The following is a 14,787-nucleotide window of genomic DNA, read 5'->3' as shown; positions in this document are numbered from 1 at the left end:
TGATGACAAATATTGTTTGGTTAGTAGCCATCGACTGTACAATACTTTTCATAGTGCATTGTGGGATATTTTGAGTGCACTATATAGGGTGCAACATTCGTAACTTGACATTCGGACTGTACTACCAAAAGGTAAAAACCATAAATAGCGCACTATGTTGAGTAGTGAGTGATCTCAGACACAGCCAGTATTTCTTTTGTTACAGCTTCAGCTACTTTTGAGATGTTGGGCTTGTTTACCAGAAAGAACTTGTTTTTACCCAAAGCATTCTTTTCACACCTAAGGTCAAAGTCATCATAAGATTTCGGCCTAAGTTCCTTTAAAAGAAACGTTCAACATATTGAGAAATACACTTATTTGAGGTCTTTATGGGAGATGAGAAGTTTGATATCCATCTTATGACTGTGCATTTTAACTACAGAAGTAAAGTCAACGCAAGTTTAGCCAAACTTTGCAAAAATGGGGAAACAGCTCGTCTCGCTTTGCCCAATGTTCAAATAACAACCGTATAATAACTGTAAACTGAACTGATTAACATCTTGTAAGACATTTTCTTCAACCCGTACATGAAAACAGATAAAAAATTAGTGGTTTTACAGTGACCATGCAATATTCTCCTGCTACCATCCACATTTGATACAATTCTTCCCTCGCAGACACTAAAACCTGCCTTGATGTGTAGTTAGTGTATTTAATATTCATCAAAAAGCAACTTCAGCAGTCTAGCAAACTCCTAGTTAACATTTCTGTTCAACAAAACAAATACACTGTCTAAATAAAGCTGCTTTAGGTGTTGGTAGCTGGAATCAAACTAGCTACGTTCAGGCTTCAAACTAAGCAAAGCTATCAGTTTACTGACACGTTAAAGCCCATTTGCAGTCACTGATTATACACCTAAAAATGACCTATTTACATGTTTTTAAACCTTAAAATAGTCCCCTCATAGCTTATTATGGTTTAGATGCAACTCTACACATAAAATCTTTGACAATCTCCACCCATCCTTCGACCACTTTGTGCAGCTAGAGCACACCAGGTCACCTACAATGCTCCTCAAACACTGTAAAGCTACTCTAGATGATGGTAAAAGTAAGAATCAGAAAGTTTATGTTGTCAAGCAAGTTTTCATGTAAAAGGAATTTTGACTTGCTGTCTTGGTGCATAAGAGAAAACGGTAACATAAATTTTAAAACATTTTGCCAGTCAGCTGGTAGTAAGTGTTATAGGACAAATAAGAAGTGTAATCAAGGTTTATACGTCCCATAAAGTAACAGACAAAGATACAGAAAGCCTGACCTTGCAAGTTGGCAGGATTGGTTCTTTAGAGTTCTTACGTATCAACCCTGGAAACCTGAATCCATGTTTTAGAGGCTACAATTAGTACACTGCAATGTAAAGGTGATTATTTTATTCATGACATGTCTTCTGTTAAGAAAATGAAAAAAAGCTTGATTTTTATCAGAAGTAGTCTTTAAAATTCATTAAGGATTACACATGTCCATTAGCAGCAGAGGTAAAAATTGTGTGATGATGTTGTAAAGCCACAAAGTCCTCAGTGAGAGGAGGTTTGGGAGGATGGACGGGTCAACGAAACAGACACTGAAACATAAGACGTACGTTCTTTTCTGATTTCCTACCAAGTATGCTTGTTTCCATTAACCACAATGACCACAAAGACTCCCTCTGATGAAAACCTAGTTCGATAGTTCGCGCCAAAACACCGGTGGGGGAAACAGCTGTTTCTCGATAGCTCGTGTTTTGGCGCGAGCTATCGCACGATTTCGGAACGAGATTTGCTTTCTGGCGTCCCGAGATTTGGATACAGACCACAACAAATAGCGATCACCAAGTAATGTGGAGGTTTTGTGGACAGTCGTTGAGACTATCCGAGCCGGTCAGTGTGGGGAAAAAAGCACGTTAGGGCGGACTTTGACACGGGGGCGGGGGGGGGGGCCAAGTTGCCCTATACTTTTTGCTAGCTGAGCTGCTAGCTGAGCTGCTAAGCTGCCTGCCTGCTAAATACTGGAGCTATGTCGAAAATTAATTTCTCCATCACTCACATTTATGAAATGACATGGAAACAGACCCCAGGTTGAAGAAAAAAAAACGAAGTTCCCCTTTATGTCATTATAGTGTTTACTAGAAGACAGACCATGAGCGAAATAAGCAGTGTATAGATGACCGTCTCAAAAATCCAGATTTCAACCTAAAGAACCAGTTTTCTCTTGACCTTCTCTATCATTGTCAGGTTTCAGTTTTAACGTGTGGTTGAATTACTCGAACATTACAACTTGCCATTATGCAGAGTCGTTTACAGTGTTTCAGCAGAGTTGTCGGTGAGTTGGTGTGCTCAAGCTGCAGCGAGTGGGGATGAATAAAAGGTCAGACTTAATTAGAAGCCATTTTTAGACAGAAAGGGAGTCTTAAACCTGTAAGTAAGTAACTTTGATGTACAGGGATGAACTTTTAGGGGTTTAATCAGCAACTCACAAGGGATTTTACAGGAAAACCTAAAATCTGATTATTGGTCTTGCACAACACGGCTACAGTTTATGAGGGAGGAAATGTAATAAATTGCCTCTAATGCAATCACCTGAGTCATCATTGGTAGAGTTCAAACACTTCCAAGTCTTGAAAAGAGAATAACCTGAAGCTGTGGAGCTGCTCCTCATCTGAGCTCGAGGCTAAAGGCCTGAGGCTATATTAGCTGCCGTTAGCGTAGCACGCTAGAATCTACGGGTGAGCTGTTAGCAGTCGAGTCATGCTGTGGGTAAATTTAGTGCAGAAAAAGGGTGCACTGACTTAAAAAGATAAAAGTCTCAGACCAGAAAAAAATCATTGTGTGTAACAATAAAGAACAAAAAATGCTTATGGATCATTCTGACCAGAAATTTAAGCCACTTATACGAAACATACCTGACTTCAGAGGGCTGTACTATGAAACAAGATGTGCTTAGGGAGGTTTGTTTAGCCGAAATCCAGATCTTTCAGGGTCACAAACCTTCTCTGGAGGAGGATCTGTTAGAAGTTTAAGATTTACATCGGCTCTATGAAGCGTCTACCTTTTATCTGGCAATTCTCTCTTGAGTAATACAGATTCTTAGCTGAGGGAATGTGTTGCATCTGCAAACCTACTGACTTATACGTTAGTAATATGTCAGGTAATAACAGGTAAAGTGTCATCAACTTATCTTCATGGTTGGTTCTTTTTTTGCTAATGAGTCCGTTTAATGCTGCGGGTACTGCAGCTAATAGAAGACAGGTGAGAAAATTGATCAGGCGAATGGTTTTGTTCCACAGAGAATATTCAGTCAATAACATTCACTTTTTGCTAAATCTAAAGTGATTGGCACATATCCTTTGTTATGCAACGGATATAAATACATCTTTTTAATATCATGTTAAAATGACTAAAGTTTGCTGTTATAGAAATAAGCAGCTGCACAGAGTAGAGCAGGTTAAAACAAAGCAATAAAAATAGAATAAATCGAGATTGTTAAAAATAATAACATAGAAAGATGCAATAGAGTAGCAGGAACATGAGCACAGTAGTAATATAGAAATTTCAATTAGTAGCACTGTATATTAAAGTGCTATGGCCAGCAGAGGATGTTAAAGTGTTCAGATAGAAAGTTCAGATTAAGTCAGAGGCATTGCAGCATGTTAAAGTGCCATAAAAGTGCCAGTCAAGTCCATTCATTTCCATTAATTTTATGAGTTTCTGTGTGTTTAATGTTGGGAAATGTTTATTTGTTATGCTCATGTATGTTGATGTATGTCTTTGCCTGCTCTGGGACTGCAGGTGGAAATCAGCATTCGTGCTATAACCAGGCATAATGCATCTCTCCCTTCAGGGTTAATGTTTATTTGTGCAATGTCCCATGGATCAAATAAATAAAAGAAAAAAAAATTCAGACAGCATGAAACTATCAGTTTAGGGGAGATAGTTAGCTCATTAACTAACAATATTAAAAGTTCTCTACCAGCATTCTTCTCGTGCATCATTTGCAGTAGCACAAGTAAACAGCTTTTAAATAAATGTCTTTTTTCTTCTTAGCTTTCCATTATAACAACCGTTGCTTCTGAATGAAGTCGTTGGCACACCAATGGTCCATTTAGAGTCACATGATGTGTTTAATGCCCCTTTTTTATGGCAGTCTGAATAATAAAAAAAAAAACCTGAGTCAACAAAGAAAGTTGCTCGCCATGATTGTGATGCTCTTCTCCGATTAGGGTTTTAGGTTTTGTTGAGCCAGCTAACGCAAAGAAAGCCTGACTACTTTGTACTTTAACCCTCTGTAGAATCCACAGGGATGTTATGGATTCATATAATGATACATGTGCTGCCTCAGCTGGTTAAACTTTCATAATTGACCTTCTATGGTGTATTTTATTACCACTAAATCACAGTTCAGTTGTTTCATGTACTCATTTTAAACTAAGACTGTAAAATACTACCTGTCAACAAAGCCAATGCAGTGAAATTATCATTTAAATCAAATTGGTGTTTTAGGATCCTAACTTAACCTGACAAACTAACCTAAACAGATGATCTTGATCAATAGTTGTGAAAGAAAGTTTTAATATCTTAGTCTTTCAAAGGTCTTGATTTCCTTCCACAAACAGTATTAAATCAATTTTCAGATTCATCCTAACTGGAGAGTGTTCTAAAAAGAAAAAAAAAACTCCAATTTTAGGTTTTGTTGAGCGAATTAATACAAAGAAAACCTGGATTTGTCAAACTCACTCGGTAGTACAATCCTCCGCTAAAGCACAGACATGAAACTGACACCGATTTTCTCACTTTACTCTCAGAAAGAAAACAATCACATTTATTCAGGATTCTTCTATCATTAATCTTTATTTTTCTATTACACACTAAATCAGATGACCTGGATTTACTACAAGTTTCACTTATATCTCCTCGTTTTCCTTCCACAAACAGTATCAAACCAGTTTTAAGGTTCGTCCTAACTGGAGATAGTTCACAAAAAAGCTCTGGTTTTAGGTTTTGTTGAGCCAGCTAACACAGAGAAAGCCTGGGTTTGTCAAACTTGCTCCATAGTACATCCCTCTGCTACTGCACAGACATGAAACTGACACTCGTCATCTCATTTATGCTCAGAAAAAAATTAAATAATCACATTTACTCAGGATTCTTCTGCCATTAGTCTTTATTTCTCTATTACACAATGAATCAGATGACTCTCCACCTGGATTTACTACAAGTTTGTCTCTTCCTTGGCCCTGTTGTGTAAGTCTGAATCGATCCCTCACCACGTCGTGATGTAATTTCGTTGCCTCCCACACGGCTGACTAATACTACCCGGTGTGGTGAGTAAGTGGAGGAGCGCATGTGATGCATTCTGGTGGCTAATTATGCGCGTGCACCTGTGCATGTTGTCTTTTTTTTTTTTTTTTTCCCCCCTCTTGCAGCTCTGGATGGAGACCGAGGAGAGCGACATGAGGAGCTGCCCTCTCTGCCAGCTGATATTCCCCGTCGGTTACCCTGACGATGCCCTCATCAAGCACATCGACTCCCACCTGGAGAACAGCAAGATATGATCGCCATGGCAACCGGCCCGCACACATCTCTCCTCGTATAGATTATGTAAGAGATCCGACCCAACAACAACAACAACAAAAGTAAAACGCGGGTGGTAATCTATAGGCAGGGATGCAACAGCGGCGGCGTTTTTCCTCCAACACGGGTCCGTCTTGGATTTGTGAGTCCACATCATGCAGACTGAAAGCCCCCCCCCCCCCCCCCCGCCCCAACACAGACCCTGCCTGTATAATCATTGGCTCTGCTGCTGTTTTGTTATGAGTCTTGTTGTGTGGTTTCAGACAGTTTCAGGTATCGTATTTTCTTTTTTTCCCCTTCTTCTCGCTTCACAGTGCAGTACACTTTGATTTAGCAAAGTAAGATGAGTTATGAGAGGCGCGCTGGACGGCAGGTTCGAGGGGTCGAGGGGCGGCGGGGCTCTGCATGCCAGGAAGTTAAACGATCAGGAAAGGCGACTACTTTTCACCACTTAGCTTTAAGTACTCCTGCTTGGATATTTTTCTATCTTTCTCACACACACACAAACACACTCGCAGTATATTCTAGCAGAGGACTCTGTGCAGTAAGCGCCAAGGACAGAAGCCGGTTTTTATTGAAATGATCTGACAGTCACATAAAAGCACGTGGGAAGACGACTAGTCATAAGCGGACACTTTATTCAGTTTTTTTTTCGTTGTTTGTGCTGAAGGAAGGAGAGAATGACACGCTGAAGGAATTCTGCGTGATTGTCGATCAGGGTTTTTTTTTTGATGCCGGTTTACTTTCACTTCTCTAAAATGAGGAAGTACGTCTCCGCGGCGGTTCGAGAGAACAACACATTCCAGTCTCACATTTTCACCTGCTGACAAATAAACTGAAATCTGAAAGTATGCTTGGATCGGTTTTGATGATGATGATGATGCCCTGCAGGGCGGGGCAGCGGTGATGATTCTCTTCCAACGGAGGGGAAATTTTAGTCAGAATATACCTTTATGCTTGCGGCCTGTTCAAAATTTAAAAAGAAAAAACTGTATCTTAGCACTTTAAGTTAGCATAGCCTAGAAAATGTATCCGTTTTCAGTCCCCATATATATTTTCCATGTGTAATTTTAGTATTTATATTGTCTATCTGTAAGGCAAACAAAAAAATACATGAAGATATATTTTTGCAGATGTTAAAGCACCACATGCTGGTGTCCTTTCAACCATGTGCTCACACACCGCTACATGTAGAGGAGACCAGGCTCAAAAATCCCAACCAATGGTCTGTTTTTCTGTGCAGAGACTTTTCAAATTATCACCTGGGATCCTCCTCGGTCTTCCTTAAAGATCTGACCTTCATCACAGTTTGATGTCACGACTGCCCAGACCGCCCAACAAAAGGAAAAAAATTTAAAAAACGAGACAACACCAACAGCTGGCTGCATGAGATCAAGACCCGGCAGGCTGCTTCTTTTTTGTTTGTTTTTTTGGTGTACTGTACTTTCTATCTCGGAGATCTGATAACTCCAGTCAGCAAACGTTATCTCTGCAGGGTTCAAGCAAAGACGATACTGTTCTTTTTTTGATACATGGGTTTTAATTTTTAGCGCAAGCCGATCTTAACTCGGAGATCTGCTTGCGGGAATTTTTTGGAGTAAATAAAAGAAAAAAACCAGGAAAAAGAAACTAATGTTACACTGATGTCAGCTAATCTGAGGCGTTCAGTTACATGTGCAGTTTCTAGTGTTGGGGACGTCCCTGCACAGCCAGCCATGCATTCAAAGTGGTTCCTGAAGAGACGAAATGCAGCAGATTGGAGCTCACGGTGGGCAGCGGTTCATGGCAGCATGATGATGAAGGACTCTGATTGCAGCAGCGTTTTAGGTGAAGCTCTCTAGAGCGACTCGCCGAATCACTACAAGCTCTGGAGGCTTTGACTTTTGTACGAAGGTGTAGAGAAAAGATTATTTTCCAATGGTGGTCAAGGAATGTCAGATTAAAGGATGATTCTGGTTTGTTGCCACTTGGACCTTATTTTAGGAGGTCTGCACACTAGTTTTATTGGTTCTGATATCACTTTAGTCACCGAGTTAGATGAAGAAATCTGAGAAAACAGCAGCACCACCAGAAACTGTTAACAAGACAGACAGTAAAGCTGCTTCTAGATGCTCTACTTTGCTGCTCTGGCATTGTTTTCACCAATTTACGCAAATAAATTCAACTTAAAAAGCAATGATGAGGCAAAATAAAGCTCTCCGGTTTAATAGCAAGCATGTTAGCTCATTAGCTTAGCTCGTTGCTAATGGAATAGTAGGTTGAAGTATTATAGAAGGTGTTTTTGCTCCATCAATGAGCCACTGATCTGTTGTGGAGCAGTTTATATTGTGGCAGTTATTTCAGAGTTGTTTTATTGCCATTTTCCTGTGCACTTTGGCACATGGAAGGGCTGGGAATCGAACCGCCGACCTCGCAATTGGTTGACAACTGAAAAGTCAAGTTTTTTTTTCTGAAAGCTCAACTGTTGGTGTAGGTACCAGATATGGACGCCATGTGTTTGTGACCCAGACTACCATGTAAATAAGCACATTTCACAGTTGTGCCAAGAAAGAGAGCTAAATGTGTACGGACACGTAATGAAAATGTTTTTGTTTTTTAAAGTAGATGATTGATGCTTTTAATATGAACAGATTCTTTTGTGATTAGGGGTCATTCCACCTCGTATCATGAGCTTTACTTGACTATTTCTGAGTTGTCTTAAATTTTTATATCATCAGTATGTTGATTTGTGAAATTTTAGCTTACGATGTCAAACTTTTTCTTCCAAAAACCCTCCTGAGACCATTGAGAGTGTTTGTTCTACTAATCTTGCAGAGTCTGACTCAATGACATGATGAGAAATAACAGTGAACAATTCAAAATTAAAAAGAAAAATGTTCTGAAAGTGAGCCCACAGGCAATTGGTAGGTATATGATATATCAATCTACAATTTCAAAATGTTTAAATAAAGTTTATGATTTAATAATTCAATCAAATCAGAGACGAGTCAAACAGGATGTCCCTGATGACCTGAGACGGAGTAAACCGGATGCATTTCATCCTTGCACATTACATTTCCTGCTCTGTTATTTATTCCTAGAAGTTCTGGAACACTTTCCCTCACACAAACCAGACGAAGGAATTCAGTGAGGCCAAAATGCAGCAAACAAATCAGTACTTTTTCCAGACTAGACTGAAGAAACCTCAGCTGTGTCTCCGATAATTCTTACAATATGCTAATGTTGCTTAGCTACCAGGGCACAGATAATATGACTGCCGGCGGGTTAGCTTTGCTGGACGAAGTAATAATACTAATAGTAATTCATGTGCACATGCAGATGTGGCAGGATGAACCCAAGTGGTGTCTATAGCTGCAAAAGCAAGCAAATATGGCATCCAAAGCACATTATTATGGACAGTGCACTCAAATGTCATAAATGCAGTTCTCTATTAAACATGCATGAGATGTTTTAAATGTATATTTTGGGGGCTTTTTTTTGTAATTTGAGCATTAGGAGACATTTCAGTGATTTGTTTACCAGATAGTATGACGTTATCAAGCTAATATTTGAGCCTTATTTTGGTTTCATTGATTAATTACACAGAGCTGCTTCATAAAATACAATAATATCTTCCATTTTGCATTTTTGGGGGCTTTATCCCCCTAAACCTAAACGACATCAATCAGTTGTAAAAAAATATTTTCCCAATTTCAATTGAATGTTAAAAAAACATTGTTTGGATTTCCACCTATGAGAGCATCCTGTGTTTTTGTGCGGTTTGCATCACCGAGTTCATTTTAAAACAGAAGGTTTGGCCCTTCCTGTGGCTGAACTGTGAATTCTTTACAGAGTTTTCATTTCTTTCGTCTTCAGAGGTGGTGGAAGGGTTGAGGAAAGCAGTACTCACCACCTCCGTTAACCAGCTTCCTGGGGGAAACCCTGCAAACTATTCAGAATTTCACAAGAAAAAGACGAAGTTCGAAGAAATCAGAGAAAAACAACAAGCATATGTAGCAGAATTTCTTATTATTATCGCATTAATTCTAATGAGTTTCTTGTTTTTTAGGGATGTCGCTGCACTCGGATGCTTAATCATTTAGCTCGGTGATTACTAATTTATTGTAACTGACAGAACCAAACTGAAATAAACCAGAATTGTCCTTTTTAAAAAGCTGCATTCTGAGGTTTAAAGTACAAAACTTCAAGGTTGTACTTGAGCATTAAATCGAAGAGGGCTTTCATGACTCCCAAGTATTCTATACTGTATGTACAGTATGTTCCTATATCACTATGTGTACAAATATTTTAAGCTGTGTACAGACAGATATTTTGCAAGTGTGTCAGGCTCATGCAACGTGTACTCTAATATCCAACAACTTCAAATTGGAGTGTCTGTAAATCAGTATATATAATCCTAGCCAACACCACACTAAATATGAATTATATGCAAGTTATACACAAGTACTACCCGACACCTATCCTCTTTTACTCACTACGTAGTGGTACGTCGTCTAGGCAACTAATATCCAACTCCAGTGGCAGCCTGCAGATAAAAATGAATGTTTGTCTGAAGGTTTCAGTCTTTGTAGACACTTTTTAGATGCTTTTTTTTTCTGATTTGACTGACGGTGCAGCAGCTGCAGCAGCACAACAACCTAAATGTGCAGAAGCTCTGGCGATGATGCAACATTGCATCAGACACTTCAGTCAGCATCAGAAAATTCAAAACAACCAGAGGTGCATTTTGGAAACTGAACTTTTCCCCAGTAGAGGAGACATTTAAGTGCAGCAGTTGAAGATTTCACTGATCACACGTACTTTTTTTCTTCCAATTCGAGGACCGAAGTCGGCTCTTTACCAAAGACAACAAATTATTTCCTGTATTTTGAAGAACAGGGGACACGGTTGGAGGGTTGTTTGTTCTTTGCTTTGTGTTCTTGTCAGAAGATGCTGCGTTGTGGTTGATGGCTCTGGCATGTTCACAACCACAATCTGCTGGCCGGCAGCAGCGATGCAGAGCGATCACACCCTGTTCGAGCTCACGGCACACAGATATTCACACGGCAACACGTGCGCACATACACGAGCTGCGCTGAGGTCAAGCATAAACGCGTCAGAATCGCTACTTTTAGGTTTTATTTCCTAGTCTTTTCTGTGTCCACCAACTGAACCTCAAAATCGGAACTCATCGCGCCAGTTTTTCCTCACTTTTCTCGTGTCTGAACAGCAAACTGACTCCTTGGTTCACTCAGGAGACAAAAAGAAAAGATCAGATCTGCCAGCATTAGATTAAAAACTAAACTCGTCCGTCAAAAGGTTTCCCTCAGATTTACTCAGGATACAAACGGCTAGCTCCAACAAAGAATACTTTAACAAACACACACTTTTCATTCCTGTATAGCTCCACTCTCCTGTAAGTAACTACATGAGTCAGGTTGTTTTTTTTTCCTGGGTAACCTTAAAGCGCACACGGAGACCTCAGCACTAATGAACTCTCCACAACACTAATGAGAAGTAATGTCTGTGTTTTTAAAGCAGTGTGCGCTGGGACAACACTGCTGGCATTTTGGGGACGTTGTGTGAAAAGCTAAGAAACGAAAACGACCACAGAGTTATATAAAGAGTCACTCTTCTTTTTTTCCTTCTCCGTCTGTCTGTAAATATTCTAATAAACTGGAACTTGCACTGAAAATCTGCCGTCTGACTTCTTTATGCTCACATTAAGATGTAATTTCCTCTCTGCGCTGCATTTCACATCCCCTTTTCTTGAACAAGTGTTAACTTTAGTGCTCGGGAAGCACATGAGAATAGAAATTGTCAACTTTACAAAGCACAAATTGGGCTTTAGGCTTGGAAAGGAGTCATTTCTTGTGCCTTTAATGCACTTTCAGGAGCATCAATGCTGATTAAAGTGACTTAATTACCGTAAAATAATTGCTTTTTGCTTTAAAACATGTTTAAATGAGAAAATTCAGTGTGTTCAGTCTGTCTGCTGCAGCAAAGTTGGGTTTTTCCTGCAGAAAAACATGTAGATGCATGAGAGTAATTCAAGTCTTGGCATTAGTTTACTTGAAATTAAGTTTATTTTACAACTAAGAATATCGTTTACATTAATTTACAGTTTTTTACTTTAAATTTGCACATTTGCCCACGAAAACAACATATTTTAGACAAATATTTTGCATGTAACATCATCTGTTGTGGAATTTAAGCCTAAGATTTATTCATACATCTCAGTTTTAGAATGATGTGGCGTTTCTGTGCCATTAACAAACATCACTCACTGTTTCCTAAGTGTTCTAACACTGACAGCAGAAATTTAAATGAGTTTTGACTACAAGTTCAGCTCTCAGAAAGATGCACAAACACCTCAGCTCGCTCACAGAGAAGCTGTGACGGACACGTGTTTGTGTGGTTGCAGGAGCCAGCAGAGTCCTGGAGAGCAGTAATCATGTTAGTTTCAGTCGGGCCAGAAGAGCTGCTGCTGCGAGGAGCCAAATTCGACTGTGAAAACAACACTCATCTCTCTCTTTAACAGCACGCAGGTGTTGCTGGTACGATGAACTGCAGGTATCTGACAAACAGTCCACTTCAGCAAAGAAATACAAGGACAAAAAGTGGATAAAATACCATCCACGTCTTCCGCAGATGTTCAAGATGAAGATTTATTCTGCAGAATTTTGTAGGATTCATGCAACACACGTATTTATACAGAAAAAAAACATGAAAATGGATGAATAACTGGATGATTTTATGAATAACTTCTGCATACACATTTGTATGTGTTTGATATTGATGAATATGGATAAGCTGATAAATAAATACAGATACAGGGCTGCACAGTGCATTGGTGGTTAGCCATCTTGTGGCTAGATGATCCCTGGTTTGCATGCCCACACTCCCGGAATTGTTATAAATGCAGTTAGCATGTTCTTCCTGTGCATCTCTGGCTTCTTGGGCTTCTTCCAACAGTCCAAAAACATGCTGAGGTTAATTGGTAACGCTAAATTCTCGGTAGGTGTGAATGTGATGGTGTGTCTGTACATGTAGCCCTGTGACACACTGCTGGCCTGTCAGGTGTCCTCTGTCTTCACCCTAAGTCAGCTGGGATAGACTCCAGCCCCCCTCGACCCTAATGAGGATAAAGCGGTGTATAGAGAATGGATGGATGGTTGGATACAGATATAAACGTATTTATATAGACGTATTTAGATGACATTTTCCACCACAGAACTCTTATCCTGCAAAATTTCCCTCACATAATCCCACACACTGACCGCTAGACCCAGTTTGGCCAGTTATAACTTAACAAATTGTAACTTTAATAAGAAAAATGAGGATTTCGTTGATAATCAGACATATTTTATTAATCATCGGAGGGGAAATCATAGTTTGCTCCCATTCAGGTCTTCGAAATTTAGCCTGTGGAAAAAAATAAGTTAAAAAATTAGTGATTAAAAGGTAGAAAATGTAAAAATGTGACTGTGCCAAGACAAAAAAAAAATCAATATGCAGTGTAGTAAATAATAATGGAGTTCTAATTGTGTTATTGCAGATTACTGAACGTTAACTGCCTAGATTAGAGAAATACTGAGTTGAAAAGAGCAGGATGGAAGGCTGCTTTTAATAATAACAGAAACCTACTGTCTTGTTGGCTCTTCATTTCAAAATAAAAGAAGTAAGTAGCAGTCCCTAACGCACGAACACACATTTGAATCATACAATGAAGCTAGCAACGACTTTCCAAGTATATATTTATGGGTTCTTTCACTGTCACCATCCTGCAGCTCATATCTGTCATTTCCGAGGCCTACCGTTTGTGCAACTGTACACAGAGCACGTCACCAAGACGACAGCATGTCAAAACAGATCAATCAGTTTACTGGAAGTGCGTCCGACGTGGAGAACGGCGGCGCAAACGTCGTTTTCTGTGAATTCGAGGCCGTTTTGTTTACCTCAAATTCTACGGCCTCCATCCTTCAGCCGCCGACCTCCTTTCACCAAAGTTCTGCTTCCTACATCTTTAGCTCTGTGCCGCTAACCTCAATGCTTAAGAGTACCTCAGGAAAAAGAAAAATGCACCCACCCATCCGGGCCACAAAACCACAAACCCTGGTCGACTTCTGCGAGCAGCTATAGAGGCAGCAGATGCTGTGCAGAGAGAAGTAACAGAGAAAAACCACACGCACTCAGTCAATAAGTGGTGAAAAGCAGCACTTTCTGATCAAAAACAACTCGTCTGTACTTAAAGAACGCCCAAACACACAAACGCAGCCCCAGATATTGTAAATATAGTCCACAGGAGCTGCATGCATCAATGTACACACACACAATTCTTAGAAGTCAAGGGTTTTTTTGGTTATCATTTTTGCATTTCCAGTAATTCTTCTTGCTTGTTGCTTTTGCAGATAGGTTACGGTTTAGAAAATTGTCATTAACTGTAGTTAAAATTTGTGCATTTTGAAGATTAACTTTAATTTACTGCAGGTTAGCAACAGATTTTAAAAAAAATAAGGATCAATGTTATGATATTCAAATGCAAAGTCTCATCAGTGAGTCATAAAGATCATAAATTGTTGGAATGAAGAACTTCAATGCAAAAATATCCAATGCATTAAAAAGTTTTATTTTTCTTCATTTTCAGTGCAACTCAGACTGTAAATGTCTGAGATTGAGGCTTACACCAGCTAAAATTTAATGGAATGTAGTTCAACAACACAAACAAGTTTCAAAATGAACTCACTTCTGATGCTTCATATCACTACTGATGAGCTACAGGAGCCGAGAAACGCTTTTATACTTGAGATGAATCACGTTGATGCTTCTTTATCAGCCATCTTTGATCTCAAAGTAGGAACCTTTTCTTCAACCAGCACACAAAGAAGTTTAGAACCAGAGATTGAAAGATAGAGCTGATGAATAAAAGTAGCATTGTTTTTTTGTTTTTTTTTTAACTCTCTGCATTCAGGGAGATTCTGAAAGAGGGTAGCAGCACTGGTGGTCAACATGGCCAACATTTCCAGCAGTAACAGTTGAAAAACTTCAAGCAACTTGAACATATGAGGTTCTATGCAGAGTTTAACAAAAACCTGAGTCAAGTCTGTTGGCAGTCGCTGAGAAGTTTCAGTTTTATTGCATGTTTGAGAAGCTGTTTCCTAGTAAATCCTGTATTTTTACAGTAAATGCACATTAAGCAAGTTCCACTGGGACTTTTCTAGATA

General features: G+C 39.4%; 1 protein-coding gene across 1 annotated transcript in view; it reads left to right on the top strand.

Moving 5' to 3' along the window:
• tbkbp1 (TBK1 binding protein 1) overlaps nucleotides 1–11,258 on the top strand; it is a 115,301-nt gene extending 104,043 nt beyond the window's left edge. Inside the window, exon 10 of the mRNA XM_022194570.2 lies at nucleotides 5,437–11,258. Coding sequence (XP_022050262.2) covers nucleotides 5,437–5,565 — 129 coding nt within the window. The 3' untranslated portion in view covers nucleotides 5,566–11,258. The remainder of the gene's footprint in view (nucleotides 1–5,436) is intronic.
• The last annotated feature ends 3,529 nt before the right edge of the window (nucleotides 11,259–14,787 follow it).

This window comes from Acanthochromis polyacanthus, chromosome 19, assembly GCF_021347895.1.
Source record: "Acanthochromis polyacanthus isolate Apoly-LR-REF ecotype Palm Island chromosome 19, KAUST_Apoly_ChrSc, whole genome shotgun sequence".
NCBI classification, from domain to species: domain Eukaryota; kingdom Metazoa; phylum Chordata; class Actinopteri; family Pomacentridae; genus Acanthochromis; species Acanthochromis polyacanthus.
Note: the sequence above shows the minus strand (reverse complement) of the source record. Positions and strands in the feature narration are given on the sequence as shown.